General features: G+C 42.4%; 1 protein-coding gene across 2 annotated transcripts in view; it reads right to left on the minus strand.

Moving 5' to 3' along the window:
* The window catches only part of shld2 (shieldin complex subunit 2), a 178,324-nt gene that overhangs the window by 78,246 nt on the left and 76,426 nt on the right, over window positions 1-23,652 (minus strand). Inside the window, exons 1-2 of one of the 2 annotated variants that reach the window (XM_084321640.1) lie at window positions 2,162-2,289; window positions 38-303 (exon numbers count right to left, since the gene is read on the minus strand). In XM_084321640.1, the coding sequence (XP_084177766.1) occupies window positions 38-203 (166 nt within the window). In that variant the 5' untranslated portion in view covers window positions 204-303; window positions 2,162-2,289. Of the gene's footprint in view, window positions 1-37; window positions 304-2,161; window positions 2,290-23,652 lie in introns of those variants that run through there. The other variant, XM_084321641.1, reaches the window with a different exon arrangement.

A 23,652-nucleotide genomic window follows, 5' to 3' on the forward strand; every position in this document is an offset into this window, starting at 1 on the left:
CTCTGTAAAAAGCCTCTTCTCTCTCTCCCATCCTCACCTGTCCTGGACCTCAGCCTGCCTCCCAGCCAGGAGAGCTCCATGGTCCTCCACGCACCCAGGAGGTCCTCTTCATCCTCCACCCCACCCCCAGGCACTGATACCAGGGGAGGAGGAGGAGGAGGGGGGGCACCCATGAACACATGGATCTTTGGCCTGTTCGACATGCTGCCGTTTTTTCGCTCAGAGCCAGATGTTGTTGTCGAGTCCAGAGCGTTCCACAGTCACTGCGATGGAAATGTTTCTGCTAAGAAGAACATGGAGCACCTGCAAGGAAGAGAGGATATCGGTGTAAAAGTCAATGCATGTTAGTTCAAAAGGATCATCTAATGACTACAGTGTGCGACCGACCGGTACGGGGACCCTGATGTAAACAAGACGAAAGTCTTTCTCTGGTCTGCATCCCCTTAACAATTGTATGTATTGAGCTGTACTGTACTGTACCCATTCTGCAATCTGTTAATAAACTTTTCAATCAATCAATCAAAACGTCCAGACATAGGCGCCAGGGTTGAGTGCCAACGAGGAGACAATTGAAAAGATGGACAGGACTCTAAAAAACGGTGTTAATTAAACTAAGACGACATTTCAATCTGTGTGGATGTTTTTCTTTAGTTCAGCACTAACAAACTGAAAAGCTGCAGGCAACATTCATCATCTGGGCACATTCACCTTGAAGAGGAGAGAGAGGAGGTAAGAGAAGGTAAGAGAGAGGAGATAAGAGAGAGGAGGTAAGGGAGAGAGGTAAGAGAGAGGGGGTAAGAGAGAGAAGAGGTAAAAGAGAGAGGAGGTAAAAGAGAGAGGAGGTAAGAGAGAGAGGAGGTAAAGGTAAAAAGAGAGAGGATAAGACTGGCTGCACACAGTCACTGGAATTTATGGAACTTAATTGTGTACAAACTTATAGTAGTCCTGTGTTGTTTTTCTTCGATACACACTAATACAGCTATAGTTTTACTGTAGTTAATCATTGTATGGGCACTTTTCATCACTATCTCAAACTGGTGAGCGGGACAACTTGATAGAACAACCACTGGGGAGATGCAGAGAGAAACAACTGAAAAGGAGTTCTACGATTAACACTAATCCATGAACATGTTCTAAAGATCAGCATTACAGTATATGTGCATAACATAATTCTCCATCACGACTACACAGGGGACTTAAAGCACGTTGCACATCACACCACAGTAAATGACCAACTATGGCTTTGTCAATATTCCAATGTACAGTGTCCCCCACCCACGGACCCACCCCTCCTACCCAACCCCCCACCCCACCCACCTCCAATGTACAGTTCCCCCCCCCCCCACCTACCCAACCTCCTCCAATACTCTCTTTTCTGGACTCTTTTTGTATCACAAACAGTACTGTATTTGCAAATCTGGTATGTCATAAATGTATAGATGTAGCAGTACTGTCTATCTGTATGTCATGTGTGTCATATATATATGTTATGATGAATTGAAAATGGGGGACCCTGATGTAAACAAGACGAAAGTCTTTCTCTGGTCTGCATCCCCTTAACAATTGTATATTGAGCTGTACTGTACTGTACCCATTCTGCAATCTGTTAATAAAGTTTTCAATCAATCAATCAACCACTGTGACTCAGCATAAAGGTTAACAATGAAGAGGGAGCATTTCTCCAGACCCTCGGTTCCACATGAGTCTGGTACAACCAGGGCATTCCTCCCCCACAGCTGGTAACAATCATTTGACAGAATGTGTGGTGGTGGTGGATGTATATATTCCTGACTGCTGATATCGGCTGCCACCCCCACCACAAAAAAAACATTTAAAGGGAACACGCCAGCATTATTTATCATGTTCTCCAGAGACAAGAAGCTAGGTACTAATATCCCAAATATTTTGCCCTGGCCCCAACAACATAGTCATGATTTGATGAATTGGGCCAAGTTTAAATGTATTGAAATAACATCAATATCATGAGCTTTCAAATTGTGCAACCAAATTCTACTACACCAGTAACAATAACCAAAAACTGAGAGGGGGGAATCGCTTTGCTAGAACAATAACATACACAACAACAATACAATATAGAAAAATCTCGCGAGATAAGCTTCTTCGTATTTTCTTGACTTGGTTTTTGGTTTATTGACGTTACCGTCACACTTGTTTGTTTCTGAAGCACCGCCTGGCAGATTTGGGGGAGAGAATCCATATCGTGGTATATTAATGCTGTGAAGTCTATGAAAAGGGGCTTAAGCCGAATGCATCCATAGACCACTGCACTTCCGCGTTACATGGAGCGCGTGCGGGGGTGGGGGGAAGGGGGGAAAAGAGCGCGGGGGGGGGGGGGGGTAAAATGAATGATGTCTATTGGAGCCTTGACGTACGCGCCCCCTTTCCCCCCGCTCCGAGTAGGGTCCAGCTGCAGCGCCGGCGAATCCTCTCAAGGGGCAAACCTGTGGCAGCCACAGATAGCGCGCTGATTGGCGGAAAGTACGGAAGTGCATGCCATCTAAGAAGCGTGATTACCAAACCAAGCCGCATTTCTCGGAGACGCTCTCTGATTGGCACTGACTGACGCTCTCTGATTGGCCACTGACGCGTTTGCCCAATCGTGTGACGAGCTGTGTCTTTGCCCATTTCCACGTCAAACCGCCTGCAAACTACCTGGCGTTCTATCGCCATGCTCTAAGACAAACTCTAACCTTAACCAACTTCGAAAGAGTGCCTAAGCTTAACCATCGAAAGAACTTGCCGTCACGCTCTAAGACAAATTCTAACCTTAACCAACTTCGAAAGAGTGCCTAAGCTTAACCAGTGTAGAAACAGGCGTCGGCCAATCAGAGAGCGTCTCCGAGAAATGCGGCTACGGAAAAACGCCTCAGAGGTGCATGCCAATTGCCATCTAAGAATGAAGTGAGCGTGTGTTATTGGAATGATTGATTGACAATTTTATTAATATCCGCCTTGTTTCGAACTGGTTATGCTTAGGCCCTCTTTCGAAGTCGGTTATGCTTAGAGTTTATCTTTAGAGCACGGCGATAGACCACCAGCCCTGATTCCAAACTCTAAGCATAACCGACTTCGAAAGAGGGCAACTTCGAAAGAGCCCTACATACATTGAGAACCACTGGTTTAGAGAGAGCGCACAGGGGAAGCTTTTCACTACCACTGACTGTACATGTACATTGTGTGTTATGTGACGAATACATGTTGAACTTGAAGGTTAGGTTGAGGAGGGAGAGGAGGTAAGGGAGAGGACTGGAGGTGGAGACAGAGGGAGGAAGTTAACAGAGAGGATCATGGTAATAAAAGATAAAGACTAGACAAATGAGATGGGAAAATAATGAACATGTCAAATGTACATACATTGATTGATTGATTTTATTTATGGATCCAAAGACACAACAAATCCAAGGGATGACATGCAAAAGTGACAACACTTATTTCCAGCATGGTCCCCGATGTTCTTCTGACCAAAGGACATGTACAAATAACATAAAACAACACATAAAGCAAACGTCCAACACAACAAATCCATATTCTACATATCTAAAAACAAGTCAATATCATCCTGACCAAATACCATAAAATAGCACATTTATTATACCATAGTTAAAACAACAATACAAGTATGACCTGACAGCTATCCGGCCACTTTATACCAGAGATATGAGCGAACCTGACCTTTAAATATTCCTCTAGAAGAACCTGACAGTAAGGATGTTCCACATTGAGATACCGGTGTTGCTCTGAGCCATAGACTTGACCCGCAGTATGGAAGCAAATGAGTGCCATAAGTATTTGAATTTAATCAGACACCGCATTTATAGCATTGAAAATAATTACTATTATAAATGCGGTGTCTGGAACTATAAATGCGGTGTCTGAAAAAATTCAGATACATGTTTTCAAAGTTATTATACATGTTTTCAAAGTAATTATTTTCAATGCTATAAATGCGGTGTCTGATTAAATTCAAATACTTATGGCACTCATTTGCTTCCATACGCGGCACCTTACAAGAGCGAACACTGGCCCTGGTATTGTGTCCATGCTGCGTATGGACCATATTGATCTGATACTTCAGATAGCTTGGGGCTGTACCATTTACTATGTTGAACATGTGGTTCAGTTTCACCTGTTCAACCCTGAGGTGCACTGGTAGCAGTCCCACCTTTATGAAATGGCACTTCCTACATGCATTCTGGGAGACACACCTAGTATGTACCGAATAGTGTTGTTTTGCATCACCTGAAGTTTGTTTTTTAATGTAGTCGACAGACCACTGAACCATGCTGCGCTCGCATAGTCAAAATGACATTGAAGCAAGGAGGACACTAACAGCTTTTTAAGAGCAAGTTCAAAAAGCCTGTTTCCGATACAGGAACTTGAGTTTGCCTGCACACTTGGATAAAATGTTGGCAGCACTATTCTCACATGAGAGAGACTGCTCTAGTGTAAGTCCTAGGTACTTGATACATGTGATATTATGCAGTTGGACAAAATGTAATTAAGCAAGATATGGGTGATACAGATTTCCATACAGATTTACAGTATGCTAGTCAACATTACTCATCACATAGAGACAAACAGTGAACTACACTGAACGAGCAGACACCTGGGACTCATCTGAAGACTGACTATGTGGCCAAAATATCATACCACAATATATATTTTTTATAAATATGTTGTAATAGAATTGTCATGTTGCCATTTCATTAAAATGTATTTTAGGTGTGTTAATACTGCAGCAAGAAAGGTTTTCTTTTCATTAACTAAAAAACATACAGTATATATATATTCTATTTACAACATGTACTGTATCATGGAGAACATGATATATACTGATCATGATTTGATATGTCTATTTTATGTGTCAGTGACAATCAAACCGTAAACAAAGAGGCCTATTAAGATGTTAGATCATAATATGAAAAACTATGTGATTTAATGTTCTATGCCTTATCTTTAAAGTTAGACATTTTTAAAAGGCAGCTTAAAATCTCTTTACCAAAGCATTTAACTGCATGACTTTACACTATTATACTGCACTATTTCTCTGTGATTGACATTGCACTATTTTATATTGCACTATTTCTCTATGTTTTATTATTATTGCATTCCCCATGTTTTTATTCACCTTTTATGTTTTTATTCTCTTTTATTTTATATATCCGGACATCCATACTAGTCAATTACTGTTTTCCCACAGACAGGCCGGAAGTTTTGGGACCGTGAGCAGGAAATGTGAAAGGCTTTACAGACTAAATCTTGGTGTCTTTATTATTTATTATAATTTGTATTCCCTATTCTCTTATTATCTTATTTTATTTGTATTTCTAGGCCCCAATAGCAGAGGCTGTACATTAACCATGATGTGCTTTTAATCAGAGTGGAAAGGGACCCATGTCTAGAACTGCGCCTTGACAGGGAGCCTCGCCCCAGAGAGGGAGTGAGTGAATCTTGCCCTGAGGGAGGGAGGTTGGCCCTGAGAGGTAGGTTAGAAGGGACAAAGTATAGGAGACAACAACAATATGGACATTAACCATCCAGGTGCCTTTAATTGGAGTTGAAAGGGACTCATGCCTAGAACTGCACCCTGACAGGGAGCCTCGCCCAAGAGAGGGAGTGAGGGAATCTTGCCCTGAGGGAGGGAGGCTGGCCCTGAGAGGGAGGTTAGAAGGGTCAAAGTATGGGAGACAGCAACTATATGTATTGGTGTGGTGCTAGTCAGCTCCGATATGGAGGGTATTGTTGTCTAATTTCTCATCAGGAGAAATTAAAGACGGCACTTTTATGTTGTTTTATGCCATGTTATGTTTTGTAAAAGGAATGTTGGTAACCAAAGAGACAGCATTCTTTTTAGACAGTTTAAAGTTGCTGAAGTGAGAGACTTAATTACATTTCTCAATATTATCATTTTATTGCCCTGTCTTACCCTTGCTATTATTTGACTTATTTCTTACTTTTATTTCTACGCCCCACTATCCGCTGGGTGCATACTATGACCTTTATCATGTTTTGTAACAGATTACAGAAATTCAAGAAGCCTATTGGAACGTTATAGTTCTGATATGATGTTGATTAATATATCTGCATTATTTGATCCCACTTTATGCTTTGCTCTTGCTGCTTGTTTTACACTGATTTTACGTCTTATTTTTTACTGATGTAAAGCACTTTGAACTGCAATCCCCTGTATGAAAGGTGCTATACAAATAAAGTTTATTATTATCTTGACTGTCTATTTTGCTGCTGTCTATTTTATGCTCATTTTATGTCTGCACGTTATGCATTGCTCTTGATCTGCCAATTTTGTGCTCATTTTACGCCTATGTCTTTTTTACTGCTGTGAAGCACTTTGCGCTGCAATATTTGTATGAAAGGTGCTATACAAATAAAGTACATTATTATTATTAACAGTATAGTAAAAACCCATACCGTTGCATGGATCCTTTGCAAAGCCCTTACAGTAGAACTGCAAATAGCAAATAACAAAAGCTGGCTTGTCGGTGGCTGAACAATTGCACTGGGTGCACAGGAGTGGCATATTGTAGTAGCACTCATTGTACTGTAGCTACAGGTTAAACAGGTTCAACGTAGGTTTAAAAACTGGACTTGTGTCCTCAGCTGAGGGTTCATTCATACAGTGGCTATGCTGTCGCTCGCTTTCCCCTGTGTTTTATACCTATAGTATGGAGGTAGACTACACTGCCCTGCAGAAGCTAACTGCAGTCACTACGCAAACGGTGAAACTGAGAAAAATGGCTTTAAAGTTCTTTGACTATCCAGTAGGGGTGTAACGGTACACAAAAACCACGGTACGGTACGTACCTCAGTTTTGAAGTCAAGGTTCGGTACAGGTTTTTGGTACAGTGGGGGAAAGTTTGGCTTTGCATGTTCCACTCAGGGGTGATGTAGTGTGCAGTAACTAATTGTACTTGTAGGGCTGTCAACGAATATTCTATATTGAAATTAATAATCGACTTGTAATATTTTTTTTAATAATAATAATTATATTAGATTGTGAAAAAAAACAGGTGGGCGGTCGTTAGTGGTTAACATACCGTTGTATTCGTTCGGTACACTACACAGCCGTTCGGTACGGTATGTACGGTACACACTGAAACGGTTTGGTTCGGTATGGATACGTCCGTGTACCTTTACACCCCTACTATCCAGTGTTTTTGTAGTTACTGCGATTTTTTTATACACTTTTTCTCTAGAACAGAGCACGATTGAACTCTGAAACTTTATCACAAGATAAAACAGTACTGCAGTTAGCTTCTGCAGGGTAGTATAGTCTACCCTTATAACTCTGTATGATAGCATGTACAACAACGCTGTATATACTGTATATTTATATTTACCGCATGGCTTCCTGGTCATGAAAACTACTTTCTTGAAATGTTTTGTGTGTGTGTGTGAGCACAGCGGTGTCTGTGTTTATTATTATTTCATGAAATTGGGAAAATATGTTCATTTTACATATGTTTTCATTATGTCAAAAGCTTATGATTTGAAACACTCTAAAACAAAAGTTATTAGCATAGGGTACCTACGGTGGTCCTGGCGTCAGTTTTCCTCTGCACCGCTCCCATGTTAAAAGGCATTTTTAATCTGCTCTCATTCGTTCAATTCTAGATAGAATTACCAAATGCAATGTATAATACACAGCGTCAAGGCTCAGTGTAATTTAAAAAGGTGCTGTTACCGATGTAAAACACACGGTGGCGCAATTCCTCTACAGCTCACTTTGCCAGCAACTAGGGAGAAGGGGGGTGCTCATGCCGGCCAAAGTGACTGAAAGTGAACCATTCTGCTCCGGTGAGTGGGGGGGGGGGGGGGGGGGGTGCGAGCGAGCTTTCAACACAGAAGCACCATAACATCTACCTCTGCTCCACTCCCTCTGGTCTATCGCGTGTCACACGCTGAAATACGAGCCCCCCCGGCCCGCGTCGCTTCTATGAGGAAGTGTAACTAGAGCTCCATTCACGGAAGAGCTCTGGTAGTCGGCCGACCAGCGACCCGTGTTCAGAATTCTCCCGGGAGATTGAATAATGCTCGCCCGCAGAATATTCTAGTAATAATAAGCGCTTACTAACGTTTAGCGTCTCCGCTATTTCTGACCGAATTAGTCAACCTTTCTTTTTTCTAATGGCAGATTCTTATTCAGAGGTATTTCGTCGAGTTTACACACGCTGTAATGTGGTATCAGAAATGTATAGAAATATGATAAATATGACTATTTATCCGTTTTTTTTCAATAAAAACGGACGTGGTATCAAACAAACACAAATGTAAGTAGTTACAATTCCGAAATATATGTAATTTGTTACAGATATATTGAGATTAGGCTATTAGTGTTAATCATGGGGGAAAAAATGTTTTAAAAATAGTAAACAGTTAAAGTTATATGGCTTTGATCCAAGGCCCATTTTTGTCAAAATCCTTAGGAAGTTACAAGGGATGAGGGAGGGCGGAGCTAGGCGATCATGGAGTAGACGTGTTTCACGTGAGCTCCCTTCTATCGTGCGAAATATACTTTTCTCCCCATTAGTCTTTATTTTATTTTTATTTGTTATTTGTCTGCTTGTTGAGTCGTCGAGTTTCAACTACTGTCGTCGACTTTTTTCAACTTTCTGCGATGTCGGTGGTGGAGACCAGATCCATGAGCACCCCAGCCAGCAAACTGCCACCGGGCCTAACCGCGCAGTCGCCCGGTATCAGTGAGATAAGCGAAGCTGTACTCTCGGTCATGACCAAACTCCATGCAGACTTTGAGACACGCTTCGCTGAAACACAAAGAAAAGTGCAGGCGGAATTTTTTGATAACCTTCATCGAGAGATGTCAGAGGAAATTAGGTTGGCGGTCGATCCGTTGAAAGACAAGATGGAGTCGCTGCACGTTGTCTCCTCGGCTAATGCTAACGAACTAGCCACGCTAACGACAGAGGTCGCACTACAAGGCGAGAGGATGGCGGGTCTGGAGACCTCCCTGCTGGCTAGGCAGGCTGAAGTTGCCAAACTACAGTCGGTAATTGTGGAAATGCAGTCCCGGGAGAGACGCTACAACATCAGGATTGTTGGTGTACCGGAGGGCAACGAGGGAGGCCGTCTCTCGGAGACCATGCCGGAATTGCTGCAGGAAATACTGGGGAAAGATGTTCTCCCCAGCCCTCCCGTATGTGAATCGGCCTACAGAGCGGGCAGGACCAGTCCTGGAGTGAACAAAGAGCCGAGGCCCATCATTGTCAAGCTGAACAGACTTCAGCAGAGGGAGCTCATCATGCGGTCGGCCCGTGCCAGAAGGGGTAAACTAAGTCTTGGCGATCACAAAGTGGCCATTTTCGAAGACTTTACGCCGGAGGTTCAAGCACAGTGAGGCGAATACAAAGTGGTCATGTCCAGGCTTTGGAAACTAGGCCTGAGGCCTACGCTATTCGCTCCGGCGAAATGATCTGTGCTGGGTAAGGACGATGATCGGCGTTCATTTTGGTCTTTGGCTAAAGCAAAGGAATATCTCTGGGGGATAGCCGAGACTGTAGCTTGATATCTATGTCGGGTGAGTGACTTGGCGGTGTGGGCCTGAATACATTGATGGGGCGGACTACTCACAGATGCTTGTTGTCATGCCAGACATGCTAACTATCCACTGCCCATCCAAACTAGCGGGGCATCCCAATGACTTCTGTTACTTGCTAATGCTGACCTCATGGTCGTACGTGTGTGTCGCCTCTATGCAAGCTAGCTAGCTAGCTGAACAATGTACAAAACAGATTCTAGCATGCTAGCCGGATTCATCACTAGCTTACGCGCTAGCCTCGGGCTAGCTAGCAGGCTGTGTCTATCGCCCGCGCCGAGACACTCGAGACCCGTTAATGTTTACGTATTTTGGTTGTTGTTGCTGTTTAATGACATCGGTTTGCACAATTCAACGGTGATCGGGTCCTTAACTAACTTCTTGTATGCTTTTATTTTTATATCCAGTCTGTTTTGAGCTTTGGGCTCCAGTAGTAGAAGGTCGGTTGAATATATATATACAATATATGATAACAGGTTGTGTCAGGTATAGCTTATTACTATCCCCGGGTTAATGAAGGTGTTTAATTCTATTCTTACATAGGTTATGTCATTCCAGCCGTTGTGCCTGATCAGAGGGGCTGTTACATGCGTGCACTTTGAACATAACCCCCTTTTTTCCCTTTCCTCTTATTGTCGATGTTTAAATGACATCTGTTTGTGCAATTTACCTGTGATCCGATCCTGCCTTAGACTATCTGCTGGTATGCTTTAATTTAATTTTGTTTTGAATTTTCCTTTATCCATTTATGCTATAACATTGCGACATTAATACGCAGACTCGGAAGTAGATGGTTACAGGGTTGATGTTGAGTTATTATATAATAATGGCTATTTTTTCCATTATAGTTGTCTCATGTTAGGGCCAAGGCTCACGGTGGTTTTCGACCGATATCTTTATTGAATTTAATTTTAATTTGTGTTTATTGGACTAGTGGGGGTTTAATCAGGGGTTTATCTAGAGGGGGGTCGGAGTGGAGAGCGTCTTATTGGATCCATGACTCCAGTGGGAAATGATAGGAAGATGACCATCCTTAGTGGATGGGGCATAGGGAGGGGATTGGAGAGTGGATATAGGAGGGTTTATAATAGGACGGGTGGGTTAGGGTTTAGAGTAGAAGGAGGGGGGGTTGTAACTGGGGTGGTATTTTTCTGTGTTTTATGTACTGTTGTCTTATATGTGTGTAATTGTTCCTCCTCTGAACTCCTGGGATTGACCGTCTGGGCCCGCCTGGATCAGCGCCTCTGTACTCAGCCTGGCTGCACTGGTATGTTCTCTACGCATTTAGACAAACTCGACCATGGCTAAATTGAATATTTTAATTTGGAACGCAGGGGGTCTTAACGCCCCACACAAGCGTGCCAGTGTCCTTTGGTTATTGAAGAGAAGAAATATTGACATTGCTCTCCTTAGTGAGACGCATTTATTGGTGGGTGATGTGTCAAGGCTAGCAAATCGACAATATCACGTTATCTCCTCATCCTCAGCCGATGATAAGACGAAAGGAGTCGTCATAGTTACAAGACGTAACCTTGATATCAAAGTCCTGGATGTGTGGTCGGACACGGAGGGAAGGATTACTATAGCAAAAGTTGAGTTCTCTCATAGGAAGATGGCAATAATAGCATTGTATGCCCCTAACACATTTGATTCAGCGTTCTATAATACAATCACGAAGAATATGTTGGAACTTACTGGATACGCTCTCATTGTGGGTGGCGATTTTAATGCGTGCTGGGATGCGGAGATGGATAGGTCCGGGTCCTCTGAAACAAGCGACCAAAAACGGTCCTCTAAGGCCCTCAGGATGTGGGCCCAGGACACGGGGCTCGCAGACCTATGGCGCTTATCCAATCCCACCCTCAAGGATTACTCTCACCTGTCAGCCAGACACAAAACATTCTCTCGAATAGACTATGTATTCGCGTCCCCTAATATGTTTGATAGTTTCGACGTCTCATTGGTTCCCCTGGCTCTCTCGGACCACAAGGGGATTTTCCTTGTGGCAACCTTTGGCAGGCTCTCCACGAGAGCTCCCAGGTGGCGTTTTAACTCAACCTTATTAAAGAACGATGATTTCTGTTCTGAGTTCAGGAGTAAACTAGCTGAATTCTTGCAGATCAATGTTGGCACGGTCGATGACCCCAGGGTCCTATGGAACGCATTGAAAGGATTTATCAGGGGTCATGTCACACTTTTCGCCTCCAATTTGCGTAAATCCCGGTCAAAAAAAATAGAAGGACTGGAAACATTATATGCGGACCTATATGCATCTTTGCAAACTAACTATAGTGAACGACTAAACACACAACGTAAGATAGTCAAGAAAGAAATAAACTCCATACTTAAACAACAGTCTGAGTTCTTGATACATAGGACAAGGCAAAATTACTACTTTCACGGCTCCAGGCCTAGCCATCTATTGGCAATGAAAATACGCTCGAATGATCATTTCTCGGATATCCCCTCGATCAAGACGCGACAGGGTACAGTCACTACTGATTCGAAAAAGATCAACGACACTTTTAAAGAGTTTTACTCACAGTTATATAGCTCAGAGGTTAATCTCGACGACTCTAAATTTGAATCGTTCATTGGCGGGCTTGAGATACCCCACATTTCTGAGGAAGAGGCTAAGGAACTGGGGAAACCGATCACTCTTATGGAACTAAGGGAGACGATTGCTGAAATGCAGAGGGGTAAGGCACCAGGCTGGGATGGTATTCCACCCGAGGTGTATTTAGCTTTCTGGGACCAACTGGGTCCATTGATGCTCGATATGATCAATTACGCTATCGAACAAGGGGAGTTCTCAAGAGATGTCTACATGGCGTTGATTTCTTTACTTCTCAAGAAGGACAAAGATCCCAATGATTGTGGTAGCTATAGGCCCTTGAGTCTTCTCGGGCCGATTTAAAAGTGTTTGCCAAGGTGCTGGCCCGCCGCCTGCAGAGATTTATGACGGTATTGGTACACTGCGATCAAACTGGTTTTATCCTGGGGCGCCTGGCTGCAGATAATCTTAGGAGGCTGTTGCATGTAGTCGATAACAGTAAAGACAATACAGCTCCGTCCACAGTTCTGTCTTTGGATGCCATGAAGGCGTTTGACAGACTAGAATGGTCATACCTGTGGAAGGTACTTGAGGTCATGGGTCTTGGAAAGAATTTTATTCATATGATTAAAGTCCTGTATGCCTCGCCGTCGGCAATGATACTGACAGGCAAAAACTGTTCCACACTTTTCCCAGTCTCCAGATCTTCTAGACAGGGTTGTCCTCTGAGCCCAGGACTATTCGCGCTTTCCCTCGAACCATTGGCCCAATTTATTAGGCAATCGGAGGACATCGTCCCCATAATGATCAATAATACACCACACAAAATTGCTCTCTATGCGGATGACCTACTGATTTTTATGGATGACCCTTCCCGGTCGGCCACAAAATTATTGGGAATAATTGACGACTTTGGTAAATTGTCAGGCTTTAAGATTAACTGGAACAAATCAGCCTGCCTACCTCTCAATGAGCTGGCCAAAGCGGTGCGACTACCAGCTGATATCCCCATAGTGGAACATTTTAAATACTTAGGCATAGAGATATTCCCCACGCTGAGTCAAACTAATAAGTTCAACTTCACGGGTACTTATGATAAAATACGCCAGGATCTAGACAGATGGTCGTCCCTTCCTAACTCTTTACAAGCCCGAGCTACCATAATCAAAATGAACGTCCTGCCTAGGATAAATTTTGTTAGCTCAATGCTCCCCCTGCCCCCTCCAATAGACCACTGGCGCAAGGTACAATCGATGGTATCTAAGTTTATCTGGAATAACAAACGCCCGAGAATCAAAAGAGCTACTACTCAACGTAGGAAACCGTAATCCCTGATTTTAAGCTTTATTTCTGGTCCTTTTCACTGAGACCTCTGATGTGCTGGCTAGACCATGTGGATGCTGTATCTTGGCGCTCCTTGGAAGCGGCGGCGGTCTCACCGCTAAGATTGCAGGATGTGGTGTACTCCACTGTCCCTATTTCGAAATGCCGACTGAGGTATGGACCTATCATAACTCACGTGATCCAGACGTGGCGTAATGTACAGAAGTCGTGTGGGGTTAAATGCCCATGGCACCTGGACTCTCCAATTTTTAATAACCAGCAATTACTTGTTGGGCACAAGCCGGTTAATATTCCTCAATGTCAAAGGAGTGGGGGTCATATTCTGGAGGATATTTATGATAAGAACGGCCTCCGTGCGTTTCAGAACTTAAGAGAATTTTATGATCTTCCCGGCGAGTCCTTCTTTCTTTACCTTCGACTAAGATCAGCGCTGAGGGCGCATGGCGTGCCGTGGGCTCAAGCTTTGCAACCACACCCCTTCCTCAGGCTCATAGTGGACAGGACGACCTCCAGAGGGTTTGTCTCAGACTTTTATACGCTCTTAATTCAGTCCACGTATAAAAATGTATCATTGGATACAATCTGGCGTGTGGATATCCCGGAGTTGGACCCCGAGTTTGACTGGGATGATGTTTGGGCAAATGTGGCATTGTCTTCCCGCAACCCCAATCACCAGCAAATTAATTTTAATTATATTCATAGGACCTATCTTACACCTAGGAAGCTATTTGCTATGGGACTGATAACCGACTCTCGGTGCACTTTGTGCTCTCAAAAGGCCACTGGCACTTATATGCATGTGTATTGGGATTACCCACCAGTGGCCCGCTTCTGGAGGTCAATAGCGGACAAACTTTCAGATCTGTGTGGCTTAACTATCCCATTCACAGCTGTTACGCTACTCCTGAACGATATAACAACACTACCCGCGTCCGTACAACTGAAAAGGGTTGTCCTAGCGGGCGTCACAGCGGCGAAGAAGCTAATAGCAATGAGATGGAAGGAGCCTGAGAAGCTCACAGTGATTAACTGGTCCCTAACACTGTTGGATGTGATTTATCTTGAGATATCCACGGCGCGGGTGATTGGGGTGGGGCAGGCTGGGATTGACCTATGGTTCGCAGCAGCTGAGAAGGTTAGGACCGCCGTGTGCGGCTGAGCGGGGTTGGGGTGCTTGTTCGGGGGAGTCCGGCGGTCTCGTGGAAGGGGGGGGAGGAAATGTCTTGTCTGTCTTGTCTGTCTTGTCTTTTGTGATGTCTTGAATTTAACTAGGGATTTTATTGGGGGGCAGCTATTTAGCTAGTTCTTCGCTATTTGGTCATCTATTAGATAGTACCCCTGGAATTTTGAATTTAAAATTTAAAAAGGTTGAACTCTGTTTTCTTTTCTTTTTGTCTTTATAATTAATAAATTGTTATATTCTGTATTATTTTTGTTTTTGTTATTTTCCTGTGAAGTTCTGTGTATTGTGATTGTGATTAATGTGTTGTCTTGTTTCATGTAAGTAATAATAAAAAAAAATTGATAAAAAAAAAGGAAGTTACAAGGGATATATATATATATATATATATATACATATCTGTCTGAATATACCTGAATATAACGCTTTCTATAAACCTTGTGTCAACTTTGTTTGTACAGTAGCTAATGTCCCTAATGTTGAAACACGTGTGGGTGTCCTCGACGGGTCCAGACTAGTCTTGACTTTTGTTTTAGTTTTTTTTTTTTTTTTATTATCATGAAGTTATAATGAAGCTTCTATCTTAGTAGAACAGATCAGGGGAAGGAGTGTCTTAGCAGTAGAGTAGAGTAGAAACTGTGTCTCAATTGGAGTGACACGTTCAGCCGAACGCACAATTGGAGGGGGGCTTCCCACCCTCCAGAACATTTACAACAAGCGGTGCAGGGGGAAGGCTAAGAGAATTATTAAGGACTCAAGCCACCCGAACAACTGCCTCTTTGAACTGCTGCGGTCAGGCAAGCGATACCGGAGTCTTAAGGCGAGCACAGAAAGACTCAGAAGAAGCTTCTATCCCCAGGCCATCAGGCTGCTAAACGAACAATAAACACTATGCAACAACCATCAAATGCACACAGCACACACACCCACACGCACACACTCACTTAAACAAACAACACACTGCAGCACCCACTCTCCACACTTTAGATCACACAAACACACTTTATATTTATTGATAAAGGATTTGCACTACAACTCGTACACCTACTGTCAATTGTACCTAAATTGCACCTCATCCCATTTCTGCCTTGCACTATATAGTATTGTATATTAGTACACCGCATAGTATTGTATATTATATGGTAACTCAGTTACGTCTATTCTGCATCGAACATTGTACATATGCCTATACTGAACACTGTGACCTCATTTTTTTACTTCTAATTTACATGCTATACTATGTTATTCTATTTCATACTTATCTTGTCTTGCACAGTCTCTGGAGCGTAACAGTAAGAAGCATTTTGTATAAAAGTATTCTGTACTTCTGTATGACAACTATTAAAGAAACTTGAACTTGAATTCAGGGACCGTATCCTTCGAATGACGTGTCCTCTGTGGTTAAATGAGACGGTCTGGTCCACGGAGGAGACTGGGTTGACGCATGCCCAGTTGAAAGGCGGAATCCTCTTGGCGCCAAGATTGGGGTAAAATGGGTAATTACCAAGTCCCTGGGTACAAAATGTTATAAATAACTTGCTAAGCTATCCTAGTGCGGTTACTTTCATGCTGACAAGTTGATGTCACACAGCCAAACACATTACAAGTGGCGCCCGAAAATGGACCTGTTTGACGTCAACAACTAATGTGTCAACCTTCCAAAGGCTCATGAACACAGTCCTCTCTGGTCTCACCTACAAGCTACAAGACCTGTGCTGTGTACTTAGGTGACATCGTTGTTGTCTCCCAGACCTTTGAAGAGCACTTAGCTGATCTTGAAGAGGTGCTTAGGAGACTGAAAGATGCTAGCCTCACGGCCGGCACTGTCGCCTCACAGCTAGAAGGTCGTGGGTTCGATTCCCGCTTGGGGACCAGGTTGCTGCGTTGCCAGGTACCCAGGTGGGGTATCTCCCGGGCCTTTCTGTGTGGAGTTTGCATGTTCTCCCCGTGCTCGCAAGGGTTTCCCCTCCCGATAAGATAAACCCAATGGAAAAACATGCACAACAGATCGCTAACGCTGTCGCGTCCCTGATGAAGACGGACAGGAGCACTTGGATTGGTCCCCGGGCGCGGTGCTCGCCACAGCGCTTGTCTGCTCCCGGCTGCCCTTGGGGGGAAGTTTAGTTTATTCGGATCCCCATTAGCCATTGCCACAGGCATAGGCTACTATTACTGGGGTCCACACAAATCAATACAATACAATAAAATCAATACAATACAATTAATACAATACAATACAATAAAACAATACAATACACCCCAATAACACCTAAAAATATTATATAATAAAATATCTAAGTTCACCAATCACACATACCCATCTACTCAATCATGTTTCAAGGCATATATGTTCACTTAAAGCACAACAATACATCTCAAATTCTCAATACAATATACAAATATATTAAAAATCTAAGTTCAACAATCACCCATACCCATCTTCTCAATCACCCACTATGTTTACTTAACTGACAGTACCACTCTTTCTTATATGATGTTTAAGGTGTTTTTTAAATGTCTGTTTGTCTTCAACCCTAGTTAGTGCAGGTGGTAAGGAATTCCATGCAGTCATGGCTCTATACATCACAGTCCTTTTCATTGCATTTGTTCTTGGCATCTTTACAGTACATCTTTCCATTGACACATGCCTGGTGGAGTAACTGTGTCTGTTGATTGTGAATTGTATCTCATCATATAGACAAGCAGGTTTTTTGTTCTTATATATATTTCTAAAAAACATTATGATATTTACATTTAGTCTTTGTTCTACCATTAACCATGACCGTTTTTCATGCATGCTTACTATGTTTGACCTTTTCCTACAATTCAGAGCAAGGCGTGCTGCTTTGTTCTGTGTCATTTTTTTTTATTTTATTTTTTTATTATTTTTTAAACACACATATAAACAAACATGACAACACACGATAAGATACACAAGCATTAATACACAGTGTATATCCAACGAAATTACCATTTATACCAATGTCTTATACAGGATATACCCCTAATACCTGTTATCTAAAAACCTACACACATATGCTCCAGCTCGAACCCCCCCCTCCCGGACCCCTCTTTGGATAGTACCTCCATTATCCCTCGCTCCTAACCAGACACTACCATTATAAGCTAGCTTTTATTCTCTCCACCACTTCTAACCACATTGTCATTTTGGATTCATTGAGACCCAGAATTCTTGCTGTAGATATTTCTTGATAAATCACATCGAGATATGTAAGAAACCAAACTTTCCGGCACATTTTTTCCGGTTGAAACCAGCGTGATGCGATCAGCTTTTTAGCTACTGTGATACCCGATAAAACCAATCTCTTTAGCTGTGGATGTACTGCAAACTCAAAAACATCATTCAATAGTAATACAGAGGGGTGTACAGGTATATTCCAAGATAAGAGTTTTGATAATTGTTGGGTCACATCTTTCCAGAATATCTTAACTGGTGGGCAGTCCCAGTACATGTGCATAAATGTCCCTTCATCCCCATTTGTACATTGGGAGCAGTTGGAGTCTAGTTTAAGACCCATTCTGTTCAGTCTTATAAGAGTCAAGTATGTCCTGTGAATATAGTTAAGATTGATTTGTTGATGGTCCGGGTTCCTTGATGTAAGTCGGACATTTGCCCAGGCTCCTTGCCAATCAAAGTCACTTTCCAGGTCTGGTATATCCCTCCTCCAGACAGAGTCTAGTTGGAGGGTTTCATACGAGGACGTTAGTAATTGATGATACAAATCTGAAACAAAACCTCTCGATGTCTCTCTTTCATAGAAGAATTTGTGGTATCTGTGGTGTTCAATTGGTATGTCTAATGGAACACCGTGAGACTTCAAACATAGCCGTAACTGTATGTAAAAAAGCCATGTGGACTTGGTGAGATTAAGTTTTTTGCATATTTCTCCATAACTACAAAAACCCTGTTTGTTAAAAACATCCCCTAATGAGTGTATGCCTTGCTCTTCCCATATAGGGAATCTTATAGGTAGTTTTTCAATTAAGAGTGCATTGTTATTGAATAAGGGAGTATGATTGTGCCATTTATGTGGGTTAGGATATTTTTTTTGTGTTTCACGCCATATCCGGATCGCATGAGTAATTATGGGGCCAAATTTCCGTTCACAATGCTTGATTGGTAGTTTAGTGTATGCTATGTCCTTCAGTCTATGTGGGGCTACTATGTTTTCTTCTAATTTTCTCCAGGATACTAATGCTTGGGGATCAAACCATGTTGTCAATGGTCTTAATGTGTACGCCTTAAAATAGTGGAAAAAATCTGGAAATGCCATGCCACCGTCTGCTTTATTTCTCTGTGCGGTGGATCTTTTTATACGTGGTGGTTTGTTATTCCAAATAAATTTGTATGTGGAGGAGTGTAATCTTTTCCAGTAACCCTCTGGAGGGGGTAACGGTAGCATTGAACTGAAGAAGTTGATTCTAGGTAGTACGTCCATCTTAACTATTGATATCCGTGCCTGTACTGAGTTTTTAAGTTTTGCCCACCTATCAAGGTCGTCTTTGATTTTGTTTTGGATTTTTGTGTAATTGTGCTTCACCGTTTGTCTTATGGTGGGGAATATTTCCACTCCCAAGCATCTAAAATGTTTTACCATAGGTATCTCTCCTGGGAGGGTTATATCTTTTTTTGCAGGGGTGTTAAGTGGAAGGAAAGCCGACTTCGGCCAATTTATCTTGAATCCCGATAAATCACCAAAGTTCTCAATCAACTTGAGCAGATGAGGCAGTGTGGTGTTGGGGTTTTGCATGAACAGTATTACATTGTCCGCATATAAACTAATTTTATGTTGTGTGCCCTTGATTACGATTGGTTGTATGGATTGGGATTGTCTTATATATTGTGCTAAAGGTTCTAATGATAGATCGAATAGTCCGGGACTAAGAGGGCAACCCTGTCTAGCTGAGCGTGATACCGGAAATATTCCGGAGGTGATTATACCTGTAGTAATCATGGCCGATGGGTCTTTGTATACTACTTTAATCATATCAATGAAACCTTTACCTAACCCCATCTTCTCTAATACTGCCCATATATATGACCATTCCAGCCTGTCAAAAGCTTTCATTGCATCCAGGGACAGCATCACCTTAGGTATGGTGTCGTCCTTGTCGGCATCTAGTATGTGCAGTATTCGTCTTATGTTATCAGTGATCAGGCGGCCTCTTATGAAGCCAGTTTGGTCCGGATGAACTAAAGACGTCATATGCTTTTGTAATCTGATGGCTAATACCTTAGAGTACAGTTTGATATCGGTTCCGAGGAGGCTTAAGGGTCTGTAACTACCACACTCTGTGGGGTCTTTGTCTTTTTTGAGAAGGACTGTTATGAGTGCAATATTGTCGTTTTTATGGAAGTTCCCCTCCTTGACTGAGTATAAGATCATATTTAGTAATAAGGGTCCAATTATGTCCCAACAAGAAAGGTACATTTCTGGTGGGATACCGTCTCTTCCAGGAGCCTTACCACTTTGCATTTTGGATATGGCCTTCTTGAGTTCCTCTAGTGTGATCGGTGTTTCTAACTGTTTAGCGTCATCCTCTGAAAGTTTAGGGAGAATAATTTGATTAAGATATGTGTCCATTTTGTTTTGATCGAAGGTCGTTTCTGATTTATATAAGTCGGAGTAGAATTCTTTGAATGTATCGTTTATTTTTTCAGGGTCTGTTTCAAGTACCTGTTGTGCTCTAATGGTAGTTATATCTGCAAATTTTGCATTAATTCTTAATCGCATGGCTAATAGGTGACTAGGTTTAGAACCTTGGGAGTACTGCTGTTGTCTTGTGCTACGTATTTGTATTTCCGATTGTTGTCTGTATATGGCATTGATCTCTTTTTTTAGTACATTAACTTGATTTTCTAGTCGAGTTGAGTTGTTGTATTTTAAAGAATTAAATAACGTTGAGTAAAGCGTTTCCAGTTCAGACAGTTTTGTGCATTGATTCTTGCGCATTTTGGAGGAAAAGCTATCAGTGAAATCCTTGATCATTCCCTTTACCGACATCCATAATATTCTGGGGTCTTGCACCGAGTTTGCATTCTCCCGTAGGAATACTATAAGAGCTTCTTTGAGTTGTGTAATGAATTCCTTGTTATTAAGCAGCATCGAGTTAAATCGCCATCTTGGGGCTCGGGAAGATAGTATACCAAATGTTCCTTTTAGGAGTAAATAACAGTGATCTGATAGTGCATTGGGTATCATTTCCACTTAGGGTGACCACCTGTCCCGCGACTCACGGGACAGTCCTGATATTGGGCCGTTTGTCCCGCGTCCCGCAACAACAAAACAATGTCCTGCAATTCAAAGATAAAAAAAAATATATATATATTTTTAATTTTTAATTTTTGATTTTTTATCGTTCAAAGATCATTATTTAATTTTTTTTTTAAATGTTGTTAATTTAATGCCTTGTTCCAATACCCTCTTATATTTAAAATAAAAAAATCGGGCGACGTCACAAACCAATGCATTGCGCAGCCGAGCAATAGTATCCATCTGCAGGACCACAGCACCGACACATTCAGGACCGCGACACTTTGCGGACCCACACTCTCCAGACCCTCGCTCCCATTGGCTGATTTGGGTCACGTGACCGTCCCACCCAATGGCTGAATTTGAGTGGGACGGTCACATGACCCAAATCAGCCAATGGGAGCGAGGGTCTGGAGAGTGTGGGTCCGCAAAGTGTCACGGTCCTTAGTGTGTCGGTGCTGTGGTCCTGCAGCAGGATGCATCTCCAGCCGAGGCTGCTGAGCAGCTCACTCGAGTCGCGCTGCCTGTCACCTGTCCGAGCCGGTGTTCTGCGAAATTCTACTACTCTGCTGAGAACTGCTGCCGTAGAGCGAATCGCCTATATGTTTGGACAACTGGGTTACGTCACCCTATAGTTCACTCCGAATTCCAACAGGTGTACCGACATTTTATCATCTACAAATACATTCGGCTGCAAAGCCAATTACATGCAAATATTTACATGCATATACAGTTCAAAAGGTGCAATGAAAAACATATGTTTAAGATATTGTTTAAGATATATCAACAACAAGACTCAACAAGACTCAACAAGACGTTCGTCAGCAAGGTGGCAGGATATTGTAGTGTGAACGATTGTGGGTCATGCGCATTTCGCAGAACACCGTTTCAGATGATCCCCAATCCCCATCCCCACCGCTTCACCATCACCCATGGAGGAGAGGGGGACGTCACATAATTGTTCAGAGGAGCGCCTCTTCAGCAAGTCTGGCCCGACTATTATTGAGAACTGAATCAGAGGGTCGGTTTGTTATAATAACAGAATACACGGGGAGTATCGCCGGGACACTGTCCAGAGGGAAGGGGGCAATAGAATCCGGAGGCTAATATCCCCAAAACCGGAGGTGAGTTTAATAAGATTAATAACAATATGAGCTATATATAGCCTACCGTCTGCGTCGAATATGATATATGGGCATTTAAATAATAAATACATTTATTTAATTTTAATTAGCAATAATCCCCCCCCCCCCCCCCCCCCCCCCTACGTGTCCCCCACTGTCCCGCAAGAGCAGTGCTGCTGTCCTGCGACTGAACCATTTTGACCTGGTCACCCTATTTCCACTTCATAGTTATCAAATAGTCTCGTTGGATGCAAAAACATAATCTATTCTGGATAATGTGTTATGTCTCGCAGATCGACAAGAGTACTTTCGGGTCGTGGGATTAAGTGATCGCCATAAGTCATTTACACCTGTAATCTTCGACCAATCCTTTAATGCATTAGATGAATTCTTTTGTTCGCTGGAAAAGGCGAGGTAAGATTTGTCCATCCTTGGATTCCAAATGGCATTAAAATCCGCACCTATTATAAATGAGTAATCGGGAAGGTCTAACATTGCATTGGTTAGTGTAGAGAAGAAACCCTCTTCGTACAAATTTGGGGCATATACCGCTGCCAACGCTATTTTCCTGTTATTGTGTACAATCATAGCTATAGTTATACGACCATCTGCATCCGACCATACTCCCTTTAATTCAATATTTAACTTACGTCTAACGACTATGGCTACACCTCGAGTTCTCGTACCAACAGAAGAGTGACTAATATTATGATATGTGTTGTCCGCTAACGTATCTATGTCTTTCTCTAAAATGTGCGTTTCGCTTAGTAGAGCCACGTCCACATGTTCTTTTTTCATCAGTGTGAGCACGCTTTTGCGTTTGTGTTGTTTATTTATCCCACCAGTGTTCCATATCATTATATTCAAACTAGCCATAATCTATACATGTTGTTGTGTAGTTTTTGGTAATGCTTCTGGAGTGCGAAGCTACAATAGATGTACATCCAATTATTGAGGTCCCGTTGAGAGCCGAGCTTAAAAACATATATATATACAAATAAAAATCCCCTTTTTCCCCCTCCCCCAGAGAGTCGTACAGGCCTGTGTTCCATAGACACATCCTCCGCGTATGACTCCCTCCCTTAGGCCACCGGATTGCCCAAACTGAGTTTTGTAATCCTACTCTTCCTATGCTAATTGCCATAGGATCTAACACTTTCATTCTAATTCAATAGAATGCCGCTTTTGGTCTTGCGCCTTCCCTTAATGTACTAACAATATTATGAAAAATGAAAAAAAGAATACCTTCATTGATATATTCATTTGAACCTTCTACTAACTTATGTAGGAAACATCAGAAAAAGGAAAAGATTGGAGACAAACACTAACACCTTAAAATGAAGAAAAATAGAAAAGAACAATGAAAGATAAAAAAGGGGAGTGAGAGCTAAAATAAAACTCAACGTGGAGAAACCACTAAAATAAAATTGAATACAGAGATAAAAGAGAAAAACAGAGACTTTTAGAGCTACATTGTGCCAATCTCTAAATCAGTGGAGTGATTATTTAAAATATTAGAATAACCTTGTTGTGCTCATACATTTAGATGTGGCTGATTTTTTTTAAAGCCTTATTAAGGCCTG

The sequence above is a fragment of the Notolepis coatsorum genome (assembly GCF_963971535.1).
Source record: "Notolepis coatsorum genome assembly, chromosome: 9".
In the NCBI taxonomy this organism is placed as follows: domain Eukaryota; kingdom Metazoa; phylum Chordata; class Actinopteri; order Aulopiformes; family Paralepididae; genus Notolepis; species Notolepis coatsorum.